Genomic DNA, 15,663 nt, shown 5'->3' on the forward strand with positions numbered 1-15,663 from the left:
GACTGGTCTCGAACTCCTGGCCTCAAGTGATCTGCCCACCTTGACCTCCCAAAGTGCTGGGATTACAGGCATGAGCCACTGCACCTGGCCTAACACATGCTTTTTGGGGAACACATTCAAACCATAGCAGGCTAAGTCCCCTCCCTGCTATGTCACAGTAGGAGTAGCCTACCTGCTTAGCTGTCTATGCTTTATTCCCAGAGCTCAAATCCATTTAAAGGATCTTTAGACCCATTTCTTAAGGAATTTTGTGATTTCTTCTTCACTTAAGGAAAAATAACATGGTTTCTTGCTGAATATAAATATACCTTGGACAGCCAAGAGTCTAAGGTTAATATCCAATTAAGTGTGAAATCAGCCAGTAGGAGGGTAGTGCTTCTCTCTCCTACAGGACCTACCCACCCCCTCACTGAGTACCTTTGAAGGAACTTCCATAGCACAATTGTAACAATAGCAGGAGTACAAAATGTAGGAGGAAACAAGGGTAGGTGAGTGTGGGAGAGACAGCTGCTCCCCAAAATAGCAAATGAGTGCTCAGAAGGGTGAAGGCTCCCAAGCCACACTACCAGGACCTGAACTATCGTAAAAAGAAGGAACACTTCTCAGACCTCAAAATATAAGCATCCTCCAGGCCTCACTGTTGGCAAATGCACAGAGCAAAGTAGCTGGGCCTGGGTTTTGGCATTAAACTCCCACATGAAAAGAAGAACAACGATGGAGGGAACTGGTCCAGGTATAGGAACAGGTTAGATAGGGTGGTGGGGGCAGGATGGCTAGCAACAGGGCCAAGGGACATGACCTTTTCCAGTCAGGTTATACCATATTGAGGAATTTAAGAATCAAGTTGTGGATAACATTTGGAAGAATCTTTGGTAGAGTCCAATCCACCAGCCCTGAGTGGATAAAGAGAAGATTCCATTCCTGGATAGTAGATAAGGCAGTTGCTATCACTACCACAGTGGCTGCTGTTGCTGCCACTTACTACTACTACTACTACTACTACTACTACTACTACTACTACTACTAGTAGTAGTAGTAGCAGTAGTACTAGTACTACTGCCACTACTGCCACTACTGGTTAGTATTGAGTACTTATTAAAGGCCAATCATGGTTATTTGGGTGAAGTAAAATACAGACAATAACAAGATTGAATCAGAAAACAAACAAACAACAACAACAAAAAACTCCCAACAAAGAAAATCTCAGGACTTGATGGCTTCACTGCCAAATTCTACCAAATTTATAAAGAAGAGCTAACACCAATTTTCCTGAAACTATCCCAAAAAAAAATAGAAAAGAAGAAACTTCTTTCTAGCTCATTTTATAAGGTCAGCATTACACTGATAACAAAATCAGACAAAGATATAACAAAAGCATTAAACTAAGGGCCAATATCCCTGATGAACATTGACATAAAAATCCTAAATGAAATACTAGCAAACTGAATTCTACATCACATTAAAAATATAATACACCATGAACAAGTGGGATTTATCCCAGGAATACAAGGGTGATTCAACACACACAAATCAATAAATGTGATACATCACTTCAATGTGATACATCACTTCAACAGAATGAAGGATAAAATCCATATGATCATTTCAAGAGATGCAGTAAAAGTATCTGATAAAATTCAACATCTCTTCATGATACAAACTCTCAACAAACTAGGCATAGAAGGAACATACCTCAACATAATAAAACATATGACAAACCTTCAGCTAACATCATACTGAATGGGGAAAGGCTGAAAGCCTTCCTCCAAGAACTGAAATTAAACAACGATGCCCACTTTCACCAGTCCTATTCAACATAGTACTGGAAGTCATAGCAATGGCAATCAGGCAAGAGGAAGAAATAAATGGCATCCAAATTGGAAAAGAGGACGTCTAATTGTCCTAATTTACAGATGACACAATCTTATATTTAGAAAAACTAAAAGACTCCATCAAAGTAAAAAATCTCTTAGAACTGATAGATTCAATAAAGTTACAGGATACAAAACCAACATACAAAAGTCAGCAGTATTTCTATACACCAATAAAGAAAGAACTGAGGCTAGGCGCAGTGGCTCACGCCTGTAATCCCAGCACCTTGGGAGGCCGAGGAAGGCAGATGGCTTCAGCCTAGGAGTTTGAGACCAGCCTGAGCAACATGGCAAAACCCTGTCTCTACAAAAAATACAAAAAGTTAGCCAGCTGTGGTGGCAAGTGCCTGTAGTCCCAGCTACTTGGTAGGCTGAGGCAGGAAGATTGCTTGAGCCCAGGGAGGTTGAGGCTGCAATGAGCCATGATCACAGCACTGTACTCCAGTCTGGGTGATAGAGTGGGACCCTGTGGAAAGGAAGAAAGCAAGAAAGAGAGAGAGGAAGAAAGGAGGGAAGGAGGAAGGGAAGGAAGGAAGGAAGGAGGGAAGGAAGGAAGGAAGGAAGCAGAGAACAAGAGAGAGAGAGAAAGAAAGAAAAAGAAGAGAAAGAGAAAGAAAGAAGAAAAGAAAGAAAGAAAGAAAGAAAAAAGAAAGAAAGAAAGAAGAAAAAGGGAATAGCTGAAAGAAAAATCAAGAAGGCACTATTCACAATAATAAAGATATGAAATCACTTAACTGTCCACCAATGAATGAATGGATAAAACACAGTATATGTACACAATTGAATACTATTTGGCCATAACAAAATGAAATCCTTTCATTTGCAGCAACGTGGATGGAACTTGAAGTCATTATGTTAAGCCAGACACAGTAAGACAAATATCTCATGCACTCACTCATACGTGGGAGCTAAAAAAAAAGTCGATCTCATGGAGGTAGAAAGTAGAAGGATAGTTACCAAAGGCTGGGAAACATGGTGAGGGAGGGGAGGATGAAGAGTTTGGTTAATGGGTACTAATACGTGCTAGATAGAAGGAACAAGTTCTAATGTTTGATAGTAGAGTAGGGTGAGTAGTTAACGATGTATTTTCAAATAACTAAAAGTGAGGACTTGAAGTGTTCTCAACACATCAAAATGATAAATGCTCAAGGTGATGGATATCTCAAATACCCTGAATTCATCATTATACATTTTATGCATGTAACAAAATATCACATGTACCTCAAAATATGTAAAAAAATTATATATCAATACACATAGAATAACCAACACTTATGTTTGAATTTTACACCAATATTAAAAACTATTAGGAAGATCCCATATATCATGGGAAGCCCCCAAGTGAAAATACTGCTCTAAAGAGAGCATTCCTGGAGCCACCTTGCTTGCACTGACAGTCTCCTTTTCTTCCAGCCTCTGAGAAAAAGTCTGTCACCTTCACTTTGCATTCCATTAGCCTTATAAAACCCAGCTAGTCTATAAATTTAAAATAATCCTTCAGTAGGCTCAGCAGTGCTGATTTGTGCTGCCAGAATGCCAGGACCCCAAGGGCAAGCTTGGAGGATTAAAGGTATGAGGAACTATGAAATCAACCTGGCTTCAATCTCTTCTATAGGAGAATTTCCCCAGGTTGGTGGATTAAGACTTTCCCAGGTGATTAGGTAAGGAAATGGTCTGGATTTGAATCCTGTATTTCTTATTTCCTGACTACAAGTACTTGGACAAATATTGTAACATCCCATGTCTTCTCACCTACAAAATGGGACTAATACCAGTGCCTACCTCATAGGAATGTTACTAAAATGGAACAAATTCAGTGAACCCATGAAAAGCACTTAGAAATACATCTATCCTGTAGTAGACACCATGTGTTAGTTGTAATGGCCAAGAGATACATCAATGGGAAGCACACTTCTCATGTTGGGCCTTTGGGGAAACTGTTTCTCCCCCTTTCCCCCAGTATCTAGATAGAAGGAGACTAATTAAGTGACTGGTCACCAGCATCAAGGTACTATCTAGGAATACCATTGGCTGCTACAGATCCCCCCCTTGCACTCCTGCTACTACTTCCTTTGATGTGCTGCCAAATTGTCTCTGTGTGGATTTGAGAGATGGGAGAGGTTGAACAACCCTGGGGTTTCTAACCGCCCATGTAGGTGACATGTAAATGATCATTTTATTCTTCCCTAAAATTAAGGTTTCACAACCATGTGTCTTCAGACTGAAACACAGGGCTTCTGTTGGCAGCTACTTCATGCCTGTTGTAAGCAGCTATTATGGCCCCTAAGAAGATTCTATGTCCTACTCCCCATGACTGTGATTACATGGCAAAAAGAATATCGAAGATGTGATTAGTGTTACTATTGACCTTAACATAGGGAGACTATCCTGAATTATTGGGGTGAACCCAATGAAATTACCCCAATGAAGGGGCGAGGCCTTAACAGCAGAAGCAGAAGAGGGGAAGTCAGAAAGATGCAAGAGAAGAGAAAGTAAAAGGACTGAAATGTTGCTGGCTTGAAGATAGAGATGTCTAAGAAATGGGGACTTTAGTCACAGAACAACCAGTGAGCTTGGAAGAGAAACCCAAGCCCCACATAACAACCACAGGCCTGGCTGATACCTTGGCTTTAGCTCAGTGAAACCGTAAGCAGAAAATCCAGCCACGCTATCCCAAACTTCTGACCTGCAAAAACTGAGATAAACACATGGTGTTTTTCAAAGCTACTAAACTTGCGGTAATTTTTTTCAGCAGCAATAGAACACTAATACAATGCCTCTGGCCTCAACTTGTACATTCATCAAATTGGGGCAAAAATACCTTGTGCTCCCTACCTTAGGGAGATATTATGAGGACAAAATAAGGGACATTAAGGATACTCTGCAAAGTTTCAAGTCATACACTGTTATATGCTCCAAAAGGAAAAAATAATCTGTTTTGAAGTAATTGAATCGAAGCAATTAAGAGCTAAGTGTTTGGAGTGCTGCATCTCCTCCCCTAGAGAAGCAGGGCAGCATAGGAGAAATCTGACAACCGAGGGCACAGTCTTATTTCTCAGCTATGTGATCTTGGGCAAGTTATGTCACCTTTCTGAACCTCATTAAAATGTGGATAATCATCTTTGCTCTGACTAGATGATATGTCTGTTAAGGTTCAAATGAAGCAATCAGCATGAACATGTGATGAAAACAAAGCACCCAGATGGGAAGCCTATCAGTCCTCCCCATTGTGTGCCCTGGCACTGGAAGCAGGTATCTTGATATTGGTGATCACCCAAAACAGTAGTGTTGAAAAATCCTTGTGCTAGTAGTACTCTGAGCACCTGTTTTCTGCCCCTGGCTCTGGTGTGTGGCCTTAAGCAAGACCTTTACCCCCCTCAGTATGTTTCTCCATCTCTAATTGATTAGGTTATAGTCAGTGGTCTTTAACTAATGGACATCAGAATCACCTGAAGATGAGTGGCAGATGCAGGGAGTGGTAGTATTCCCTGTTTTGTAAGTCCCTTTTGCCCCATCAAAAGACCCAAGTCAGAGGAATTTATGAATCATTCAAAGTACAGCTTATTTAGAATATACAAATTGATTTGTCAGCATGTGGTATGAAGCAGCAGCTTGTTCAAAGCAGTTTGGATGCCTCGTTATACTTTAATTAAAATACTGGGCAATTTCAAGCTGGCTACCTAGATCATGCCCCTTCTAGTTCCCTATGGTTTCCACTCATGTTGGTTTGCCATGACTGTGAACTTTCCTCCTGAATTACCCCTTCTTATGTAAACTGAAGATGTGAAACTATGGCCAGAAAAAGGTCAGTGGAGTTGCCCATGTTTTCATTACAATGTAGGCTGTGGTATAATTAACATCACAAAATAACAGAATATCAAAGCTGAAAAGATCCTTTGAGAGTACCTGGTTTAAAGGCAGAGAATTTGAGGCCTAGAGAGGGAGAGGGATTTGCTCAACATTAAGGGGAGGCAATGATAGCACTGATTCTGGACCCTGAGGGCTCCTGAAAGGAGCTCTTCCCATGTCCTCATGTTGTCTTTCCACTGCTTCTACTGCTCAGAGATTTGAAAGCCAAGTACTTTTCAGTCTTCTTATTCCCCAGGCTGGTTTCACTATTCTTTGAGGTGGAGAAACTTTGTCATCAAAGCACATGTCAAAGGAATGCAAAAAAGCAGGTAGCTATGGACTCAATCTTTGTACCCACTCCCAACATACCAGACCATTCTTATCCACCACTTTTGGTCTTTGTCTCACCAAAAGGACTCCTTCCTCAAGCTGCTTTGCTGTCTCAAATACCTCATAGCAGTGCTTCTCATACTTTAATGTGCACAGGAATCTCTTGGGCATCTTGTGAAAGTACAGATTCTGATTCCAGATGCTGGAGTGGGTCCCGAGAATCTGCATTTCCAGTAGGCTCCCAGGTAATGCTTATGTCAAGGCTGATGATGAACCACATTTTGAGTAGCAAGACTTAAAGATGTTTATCATTCCTATTTCTAATAATCTTCTCCATTTACCTTTGGGATTTCTTTTCTTTACTACTGGGGGCTGTGAATTGTATCAAAAATGGAAATGGGAAGGCCTCTGTAGTTTCCAGTTAACCTAGCTGCATAATCTTGGACAAATTATTTCTCAGCTCCCTAAGCCTCAAGTTTCCTTATCTGTAAAATGGGCCTGTCAACCTGTCACATAATGATGTTGTGAAGGCTGAGGGAACTGCGAGGTCCTTGTTCAAAGTAAACTATAAATGGAGACTCCTAGGTGCAAAAGAACTCTTTACCTAAGTTTCCTTAGATTTGTAGAAGTCAACACAAGCAGTAGGTAGTGAGTGGTTCCATGTACCATCATGCCTCAAAGATATGCTCAAATATTGTTTCCATGACAAAACTGCAGATGGAGGCCACTTATATTAGACAGTCTACATACTTTATTGAAAGTCACATGAATGAGCCCCAGGATCTCATTTGTTTTATTATTTTGATATAGCATATGTCTTTCACACAGACACTCTTTCTAGCCCTCTACTAATGCCCTTGGCATCAAGTGCTTCATTTCCCCCAGGAAAATGAAGGCTTTTCTTTATTGAAAACTTATCTTTAAGGTATCTTGATTCTCTCTGAAATTTTTTATTATTTCTGACACTTTTTCTGGGCTTGTAATGTGTCAAGGCCACTTATCTGCAGCTACCTTAAAAGTAGTATAATTGATCTACGTTCTCTCAAAAGCAATTTTTTCCTAGTCACAGAACTATTTCTTCTTTTACTACTTTATTTGTTCTAGTTATTACAGAATCAAAGAACTTCTTGAAAAGACAATACTTTCCCATGATAACCAATTACTTTGGAAATACTCCGCATGACACTGTAATTGAAATTAGATGCTAAGTTTTGTCCCTCAGTGACTGAATACCCCCAACCTTTTAAAAAACAAAAACTTCAAAAATAAAAATTCAGTATTTCTTTTTGTAAGCCATCTCTTGATTTTGCTATCACCACGGAAAAATTTGTAGAGATTTGACCCCAATACATCAAGTACTGCAGAGGCACCAAGACCTTTTCTCCTTCTAAAACTGCATTTGTGGATGTCACCAGTCTCTTAGGCTGAAACTGAAACTGCCCATGCTACAACCTTGGCGAAGTATGGAGACATCTGTGAGGACCTTTTTACTTTTTAAAAAATGGCAAGGCAAGGACTTAACAATTACCAACTAAAACACAAATTCTTCACTTCACAAAATAAAATTAGATGATCATCTTAAAAACATTACCAAATGTGTAAGCTCAATATGAAGAGAAAGCCTAACTCAGCAATATCTTCCAGCCCAGTTTGCATTTCCATATAAACTGAACCTGCATCCCCTCCCTCCTTCAAATGTTTGCCTTTCAATATTTCGTAGGCAGGCAAGAGTCAAGAGTCATGCCAAGTCTAGCAATGTGGCCTCCGTTCAAACACCTACCACAGTGTGGCAAAGGGAAAACAGCATGGGCTAAGAGTGGCCTGGATTCAAATCACAGTTCTTTTATTTACTTTCTATGTACCCTTGAGCTGGTTGCTTTAGCCCCCAGGACATAATTTCTTTCTCTGTAAAATGAGAATAATACTTGCATGTATACGAAACACTGAGCACTTAATAAATATGTGCTTAATAAATGTTAGGTTCTTTGTTATCCCTGCCAGTTCATCAGTTTCAGTTCATCCATTGCCAGATTCTCTAACCTGCTGGCCAAGGTATGTTGATAATTTCCTATAGTTGCCACTCTTCTATGATCACCCTCTTCCCATAGCCTCTGCAAAATGACTACCCATTCATCAAGCCTAGGCCAAACCAGTCTCATTCCATGATAGCATGCCTCGCCACAGGAGCTTTTTGCACTTTAAGTCAGAGTGCCAAAGAGAGGCGCTGAGATTCATTCTTTGGGATTCTTAAGGTATAGACCAGAGCAAGGGCAGAGCTACTCAGCCACTGCTCCCTGGCCTCTGGGCAGACTGGTGGTCCTCAGCTCTCCACGATAGGCCCTTGATCTGTGTCCCAGGCAACACACAGCAATCTCATGACATTTCTGGGACATATTTTCTACTGGGATCACAGCAACTTTCTAGGGCTCTCAATAATCTTCCAATGTTTGCATTGGTGATTGTGGCATTTTCCCTCAAGAAAACCAGAGTCAAACCATGTCTCTTTAAAGGGACTGTGGCTCTATTAGCCACACTTTCACGGCCAAAAGCTGTACACCTGTCTGCTTTATTCAGGATAGAGCAGGGAGGCCACAGCCCTGAAACCAGGGCTCAAAAATAAAACCACTTCCTAGGTGAGGTCAGTAAGGCCTCACAGAGACTACTGTTGGGGGCAAGCAGCAGGATAAATGATGGTCACTTGACTCTTTTACTTCTAGTTTCTTAGCAACCTGGCCTTTGAGACTGGGTACAGTGGAGAGGATTCAATGGGGCCACCTGGATATGCCTTGATTTAGAATGGCATCAAGTTTCCACTCAATTACTTTCAAAAAGGCTCTCAGTGTACTTGGCCTTATATGTTCCTAACTCACCAATAAACCATGTTTGGAATTCAGTCTTGAAAATGACTACTGCCTTTCAGTAGCACTGTTCCAAATGCATCTCTGATTGGGGTTTGCGCATGAGTGTGCATGCACTCACTCTCTATCTCTTTATCTAGGTTTCTCTGTCAGTACTATACTCAGTGCACTAATAGGGCCTTGGTAGAAGAGTGCAAGTAGGAAAGCTCTTTCCCTCACACTGGGCAACATTATAATTATACAGACTCTACAGACAAGCTACGGCCCAGGCATCTGCACAGAAACAAGTACTGATGCTCTTTCCAGCAACTTCCCTTCAACAAACAGGAATCAGAAATGTCCATTCCTCAGATTTCTGCCCCATTACACCAATTTTTAGGTCCTTTCCAATAATAGAGATAGCAAATGAAAGGGACCTGGCAGGGGATTATGTCTTAACATTTTTCACTTGGTGGCAAATACTCAAGAAACAGGGTAAAAGCCAACCCCCAGAAATGATGGCCACTAAAGCCGCAAACCACAAGGTCCCTTGCTAGATAAGTGTGATACAATGGAGAAAAAAAACTTGCATAGGAACCCGGGACCTGAGATCTTGTCCTGGTGTGATCATTACCTTGCTCTGCCACAGTTCCCCCAACTGGAAACTGGGCAGTTAGACTAAATGATTTTGAAAAGCCGTTCTAATCAAGGGCTTAAATGGATTGCAAAAAGGGTATTTTACTCAAGTGCTGTGGCTCTTAACTTTTTTGGGTCACGAGCCCATTTGAAAATTAGCAGAACATTATGGATTATCTCCCCAGAAAGGGCATGTTGTCATGGAATTGTGCATACCATCTCCAGGGCATCATGGAGTTTCTGAGTCCATGGACACTGGGTTAAGAATTGCTTTTTTCAGGAGATAAAATAGTTTATGTGCAGAAGGCAAACATGAAGCAACAGTGACAGCTGCCTGGCCTCAATCCACGTTAACAATTTTTCTAGCATTGGACCCCAAAATAGAACTCCTGCAGGACCAAACACAGTCTCCCTTTTTTTTTAAAGAAATGTGTTCAGCTTTTGTTTGTTTCTTGATTGCTTGGAAAGGAAGCTGTCAAAAAAAAAAAAAAACAAAAAAAGGAGAAATAATAATCCAAATTAATCCAAATAGACCTAGGCTTTGACATGCAAAACATGCTTTGCAGATTTGTCCTAAGTGGCTGCGTGTAAGAGCAGGAAGGCCACCCTTCCTAAGTCCACATGGAGGGGCTGTGGGGGCATCACTCATCCCACTCATGGCCCCGCAGGAGCAGGCAGGCTCTTGGCAACATACTGAAGCACCAGAGCGCCAACATGGCACCAGTGTCCATATCCTCAGTAGGAGACATGTTGAGATTCTCCAGTGTTCAGCAAACATTTCTATTTCCCTCCAACCAAGGTAAGTAATGGCCCCAACTCAAGTGGCCTTCAGTTCAAGGTAAGACCCCTGAGATCAGTCTTTACCCCCAAAACTTTCAGAGTTCAATGGCCTCTGAGGAAGCAGGAAGTTCAGGGTAGAGTTGAAAACTGAGCTCCCGTCTTCGACTCAGGTAAGTGGATATCTTGGTTTTGGCAGAGTCTGGCTTGAGGAAGTCCAGCTCTTCACAGTGTTACAGGAACTCAAAACAGACCTTCTGAGGGGATGAAGACTGAATACAAAGGAGATATAAACAACTGTCTAGGACACATGCTCCTTATTTTATGGTCTCCCAGAGAGAGCCTGAAAGTGCAAGGCTAGGAAGGAGCTGCTCTTCAACACAAAATGACTCCACACACAAAGGTTTGAAGAAGAAAGACTGTTTCAGAACCTGCAAAGGGTCCTCTGAGGCCAAGGCTTTTAAAACCTGAAAGAGAAAGAACAGAGTAGGGAATTAGCGAGGACTGGTCAAATACTCTACATGGAGAAATAGAAGCCTGATACTAGGACCTCTGAGATTACTTTCCACATCATGCCCACTGCCTTTATGGTCGTACAATAACTACAAACTTCCTTTTAACAGGGACTTCACCTCCACAGGGGCTGATAAGGAGAAGCTTATCTACCCATGGACCTCTGAGGACTGGCAGTGACAGGGAAAAAAAGAAGGTTAAGGAGCACATGAAAAGCCAAGCTCCAGATACTTGGATCTCATTTATGTGTGTATCAGGTCACATCATGCCAGCAATCTGATAGTCAAACAATCAGAACTCCTACGGTAGAGAAAGGAATTTCCCTGACATCTGAGTCTCCTGTGACCTTTGCAAGTCACTTATCCCCTCTGAACTTCAGTTCCTTTATTTGTTGAGTTAGAATGCATGTTATCCTCCCTTCTCCTGGCATGTGATATGCATCAAATGAAATAATGAATGTGAAAGTGCTTTGCATTGGACAAACATAAAGGACTAAGAATGAAGGTTCAGGTGGGTAAGACTGAAATAATGATTTGGTCTGTAGGAATGAATCCATCTATAGATGGGTAGCTTCTTGGTGTCTGTTATAATATCAAAAAGGAGGTTCCTGGTTTCCTTAAAGGCCTGAGAGGTGTCAAAGTTAGAAGGTTCCAACCTTCTCATTTTAGAAACTGGGAAACTGAGGCTCAGAGAAGGAAATGTACTTTCCCAAAATGTCACAGCCTAGGATTCTTAATAAATTTGATTCAAAGGCAATCTGTGAAAGCATGTCATAGTTTGGCTAGGCAAAAAAGAAACGAAAGAGGAAGGTTACTTAAAATCACACAAAACCTTGGAATTGAAAGTCACTAAATTTAAGGATCATGCAGTGATAGGGTATTGAACTGAGGCATAGAAGTGAGTTCCCACCCTTCTGATCTACATGTTATTCCAGTCCTCAAAATATCAGATCCCGTAATGAAGGCTTATGTGGAACAAGGTTCTGTAATCAGGGATAGGGACTACATACCTGTAGCCTCAACTTTCATCTCCAGGAAGTCTGCCTTGAGAACTGTGGATAAAGAAAGACATTTCACTAAGATTCTAGAAATCAGGACTGGAAAGGTAAATTAGGGGAATGGGGGACCCTTCCAGGCCAGTGCTAAAGAGGCCATTTGAAAAATGGAGACGTGATTCAGCCCAGATGTTTCAAAACATCTAGCTCCATGCTTATAGTTGGGGCTCCTTCTCTGGCAGGCTTAAAGAGCCCAGAATCCTAGACGTGAAGACATCTTTCAGGCACCAGAACAATTCTCTGAGTACCAGACTATGTGAAGCTTGGAGAACCCAGGGAAGCTGGCTGCAGACCACAAACTACATACTGTGATGATCTCTAACAGGGATAAGGGTGAGGACACAGACAAGTACCATGTGAAAGATGAATCCTCCTTTGCCTAGAAGACTAAACCAACCTTGTCCAGCCTCTTGATGTGCTTGGATTAGTTCTAAATTACCCTTGTCTGGGGACAGCTGGGGGACGAGAAAATCTTGGCAAATGAAACCCACTACAGTGTGGCCAGAGCATTGCGTATAACAGTTGGTCCCCAGGGCTATGTCCTCAACCCTCTGTTTATCTCTTCTCTCCAGTCTGTTTACACGTACTCCCTGGAGGATCTTATTCCCATCCATGGTTTCAATTGCCACCAAATACTAGGGACCTCCCCGCAACAGGCTACTATTCACATTGTAGCGTATGTGAATAGCCCCCCCACCAAGACTTATATAGTGACTGTACTCACAGTTCTACCCCAAAATCTATGTATACGTACATCCAGCTCCAACTGCTAGCCTAAGTTGCAGTTACCCACTGAACATCTCTACCTAAGTCTCTAAGTGTCTTTTTAAAATTTGTACAAATTTAACAACTATGTCTTCAAAATCACTGTGTCCAAAATTGAGCACGGCATCTTTCCCATAAATCCTGCTTCTCCATGATTAATTATTGTACCATCTACTTAAGTGCCCAAGTTAGACTTTTCTCTTTCTCAGTTCATCAATGTTCCATGTTTGAAAACGTAGCAAGGTCTTATTGAGTCTTTCTCAAATCTGTCCCTTCTATTCCATTCCCACTGGGAATGCCATAGGCCAGAGCTTACCCAACTCTTGTCAGGACAATTAGTCTCCTTAACTGGTCTCCAGTCTTTCCTCTCCCATCTATCTTTCCCACTACCAAAGTGATCTTTCTACAACTTGGTCAGCTCAGAATGTGACTGTCATGCTTGAAGTTCTTCCCCCCTTTCTATGACTCATCCACATATGGACTGCAGTATAAAGACCAAGCACCTTAGTATGTTATACAATGCCTTCACAATCTGGCTCCAATTCATCTTTCTGGTCTCACCCCCAGCTAAGCTTCCCTCTTTTCACTGCTACATTCTAGCCAAAGTGGAATGCTAATAACTTCTGAAACCATAAGTTGTTGGACCTCTTTGAAATGTCCTCCCCTCCTTTATGTTCTTGATGAGCCATTACTCATTTTCTTCTTAGTTATTATGTTTAAATTGTGTAAGGGAAATGAATAAGGGGTTGATGTCATTCAAATGCTAGGCTGTAGTCAGGTATACAAATGGGGACCAAAAAGGGGCAAGACAAAGTTTAAAAAGATCATCATTTTCATTAGAGATGAGAGAAAAACTTAGCAACAATGACCACAGATGGGACTGACTGTGTGACTGGTCTGAGGATGTTGAGCAGAGGCCAGCCTGTGGAAGCACTGATGCAAGTGGTGGTTACAAGGTGGAGGCCTAGACGGAAGGGATGCTTTCCCTATGTGGATGCTGAGTGGGAGGAGCCTGTAGGTACCCAGGATGTTAGCTCACGACATACTGGAAAGCAGGTGTACCTACTTTGGTCTTACCTACATTCCTGCCAAAATGGAATCTAGGAATAAAGAACAGGATTAAATTTAGGTTCTAGAAGACCAGACACGGGGTGGGAAGAGTGATACTCTAGCCTGAAGTGCCTGCTTTGGTCATAGCCCTTGTAGGTTGTGGTTGATCTAAGGCTTCCTTGAGCACTGGCTGACAAAGCCCAGCCCATTGGTAGTGGCTACCCATCTTTTCACACTCTCAATACCAGTTTGGCTATAGCTTCCCTCTTGTAAGTCTACCTGCCTTAAAAATTCTATTGGACTTTCTTCCTGCTTCTTACATATTTCCTTCTCAATACCTTGGTTTCCTGTCCAAGCTTGCAGATCAATAACTCCCCCCACAACATTGTTTCTGTCTAGTTCTATTCTTTTTTCAAGCCCCAGCTCATATATCACCTCCTCTAAAAAGCTTTCCTATAGACATATTCAGTTCATTCCAGTTTACATCGTTCTATTTCCTTGTTATTTACTTCTCAAGTGGTTTATTCTAGGGAGGCATAGGCCACCTTATTAAGAATATTTGAGACTCTCTTCTTCTCCCTTCTTCTTTTCTTTTCTTTTTTTCTTTTATCAAGGGAGATATTTGGTTAAGCTTACTTTAAAAATTTCTGAGGTGAAAACTTTTATCTTCATGCTATCAGTAACAGAAATCTGGTGCCTTGATCTGACTTTCATCTGCTATGGTAGAATGAATGGTAAATTATTGTCTAAGGAGAACTTGGCCCAGTCTGAGGTTCCAGGTGGCTCGCTGACAAGCAGAGCTAGAATGAACTGCTGTGCAGAATCATGTCCTAGTGAGTCAGTCCCCATAGTTTTGACTAGAGGATGGCAAATCCACCCCAACTCCACTGCTGGGAAAGGTATATTGTTCTGCTTTTAACTGACCACCTAGAAGAGTTCTGCTTCTGTCACCTGTTAGGAAGAACAATTTCAAACTCTCTGATAACCAACAAAAGTGTCCCTGAAGGCTAACCAAATATTTCTCCAGATGTTCTAGTCCAAAGGGTCCTAAATTCCAGGCCTTGGATAGTCTGCACCAGCACTTGAGAAGTTTTAATAACAAACTAATGGAAAAGAAGAAAGGGAGGGAGGGAAAAAACAAAATAAAACAAAAAGTCATATTCCCAGGCCTCACTACTAGAGATTCCGTTTTAGTGGGTCTAGAATGAAATCCAGGAATATGTGACATTTTTCTCCACGTTTCCAGGTGACTTAGATGTGCAGCCACTTTGAGAACCATTGCCTAAGTCCAGTGTTTACTCTTGAAATGGGGGCCCAAAGGCTGTTTATGTCAGAGTATAATATTCTACATATCCCTGTCAGCTGCCCTTTGAGTATATAATGGAATCTAAATAAGTAAACTAACAAAAAATAGAGCCACATTGGGTGTAAAGTCTTTGAGATACTGCTTGGTGTGTATTCGCATGCACATGCACACACAAGTGTGCACATACATATGTGCTTGTGAGAGAAAAGAGAAAGAGGAGCACAGAGAGAGATGAAGAAATGGAGAGGCAAAGAGACAAGAGATACAAAGAGACACAGGAAGAGAAAAACAGAGACATATAGAGTGACATGAACAGAGAAACGGACAGATAAAGACAACTATGGGGACACAGGCAGAGAAACACAGAGAGACAGAAAGAGATTGAGAATGACACAGACACTGGCTGGGTGCAGTGGCTCACACCTGTAATCCCAGCACTTTAGGAGGCTGAGGTGGATGGATCACCTGAGGTCAGGAGTTTGAGACCAGCCTGGCCAACATGGCAAAACCCTGTCTCTACTGAAAATACAAAAATTAGCTGAGCATGATGGCGCGTACCTGTAGTCCCAGCTACTAGGGAGGCTGAGGTGGGAGGATCACTTGAATCCGGGAGGCAGAGGTTGCAGTGAGCCAAGATTGTGCTACTGCACTCCAGCCTGGGCAACAGAGTAAGAC

General features: G+C 41.8%; 1 protein-coding gene across 1 annotated transcript in view; it reads right to left on the bottom strand.

The window, feature by feature from the left end:
* Positions 1 to 10,500: 10,500 nt before the first annotated feature.
* Positions 10,501 to 15,663, bottom strand: part of LOC105501584 (oligophrenin-1) — a 188,852-nt gene continuing 183,689 nt past the window's right edge. Inside the window, exons 19-20 of the mRNA XM_011927570.1 lie at positions 11,823 to 11,864; positions 10,501 to 10,767 (exon numbers count right to left, since the gene is read on the bottom strand). Of these exons, the coding sequence (XP_011782960.1) occupies positions 11,831 to 11,864 (34 nt within the window). The 3' untranslated portion in view covers positions 10,501 to 10,767; positions 11,823 to 11,830. The remainder of the gene's footprint in view (positions 10,768 to 11,822; positions 11,865 to 15,663) is intronic.

The sequence above is a fragment of the Colobus angolensis genome, unplaced genomic scaffold (genome assembly GCF_000951035.1).
Source record: "Colobus angolensis palliatus isolate OR3802 unplaced genomic scaffold, Cang.pa_1.0 Scaffold728, whole genome shotgun sequence".
NCBI lineage: Eukaryota > Metazoa > Chordata > Mammalia > Primates > Cercopithecidae > Colobus > Colobus angolensis.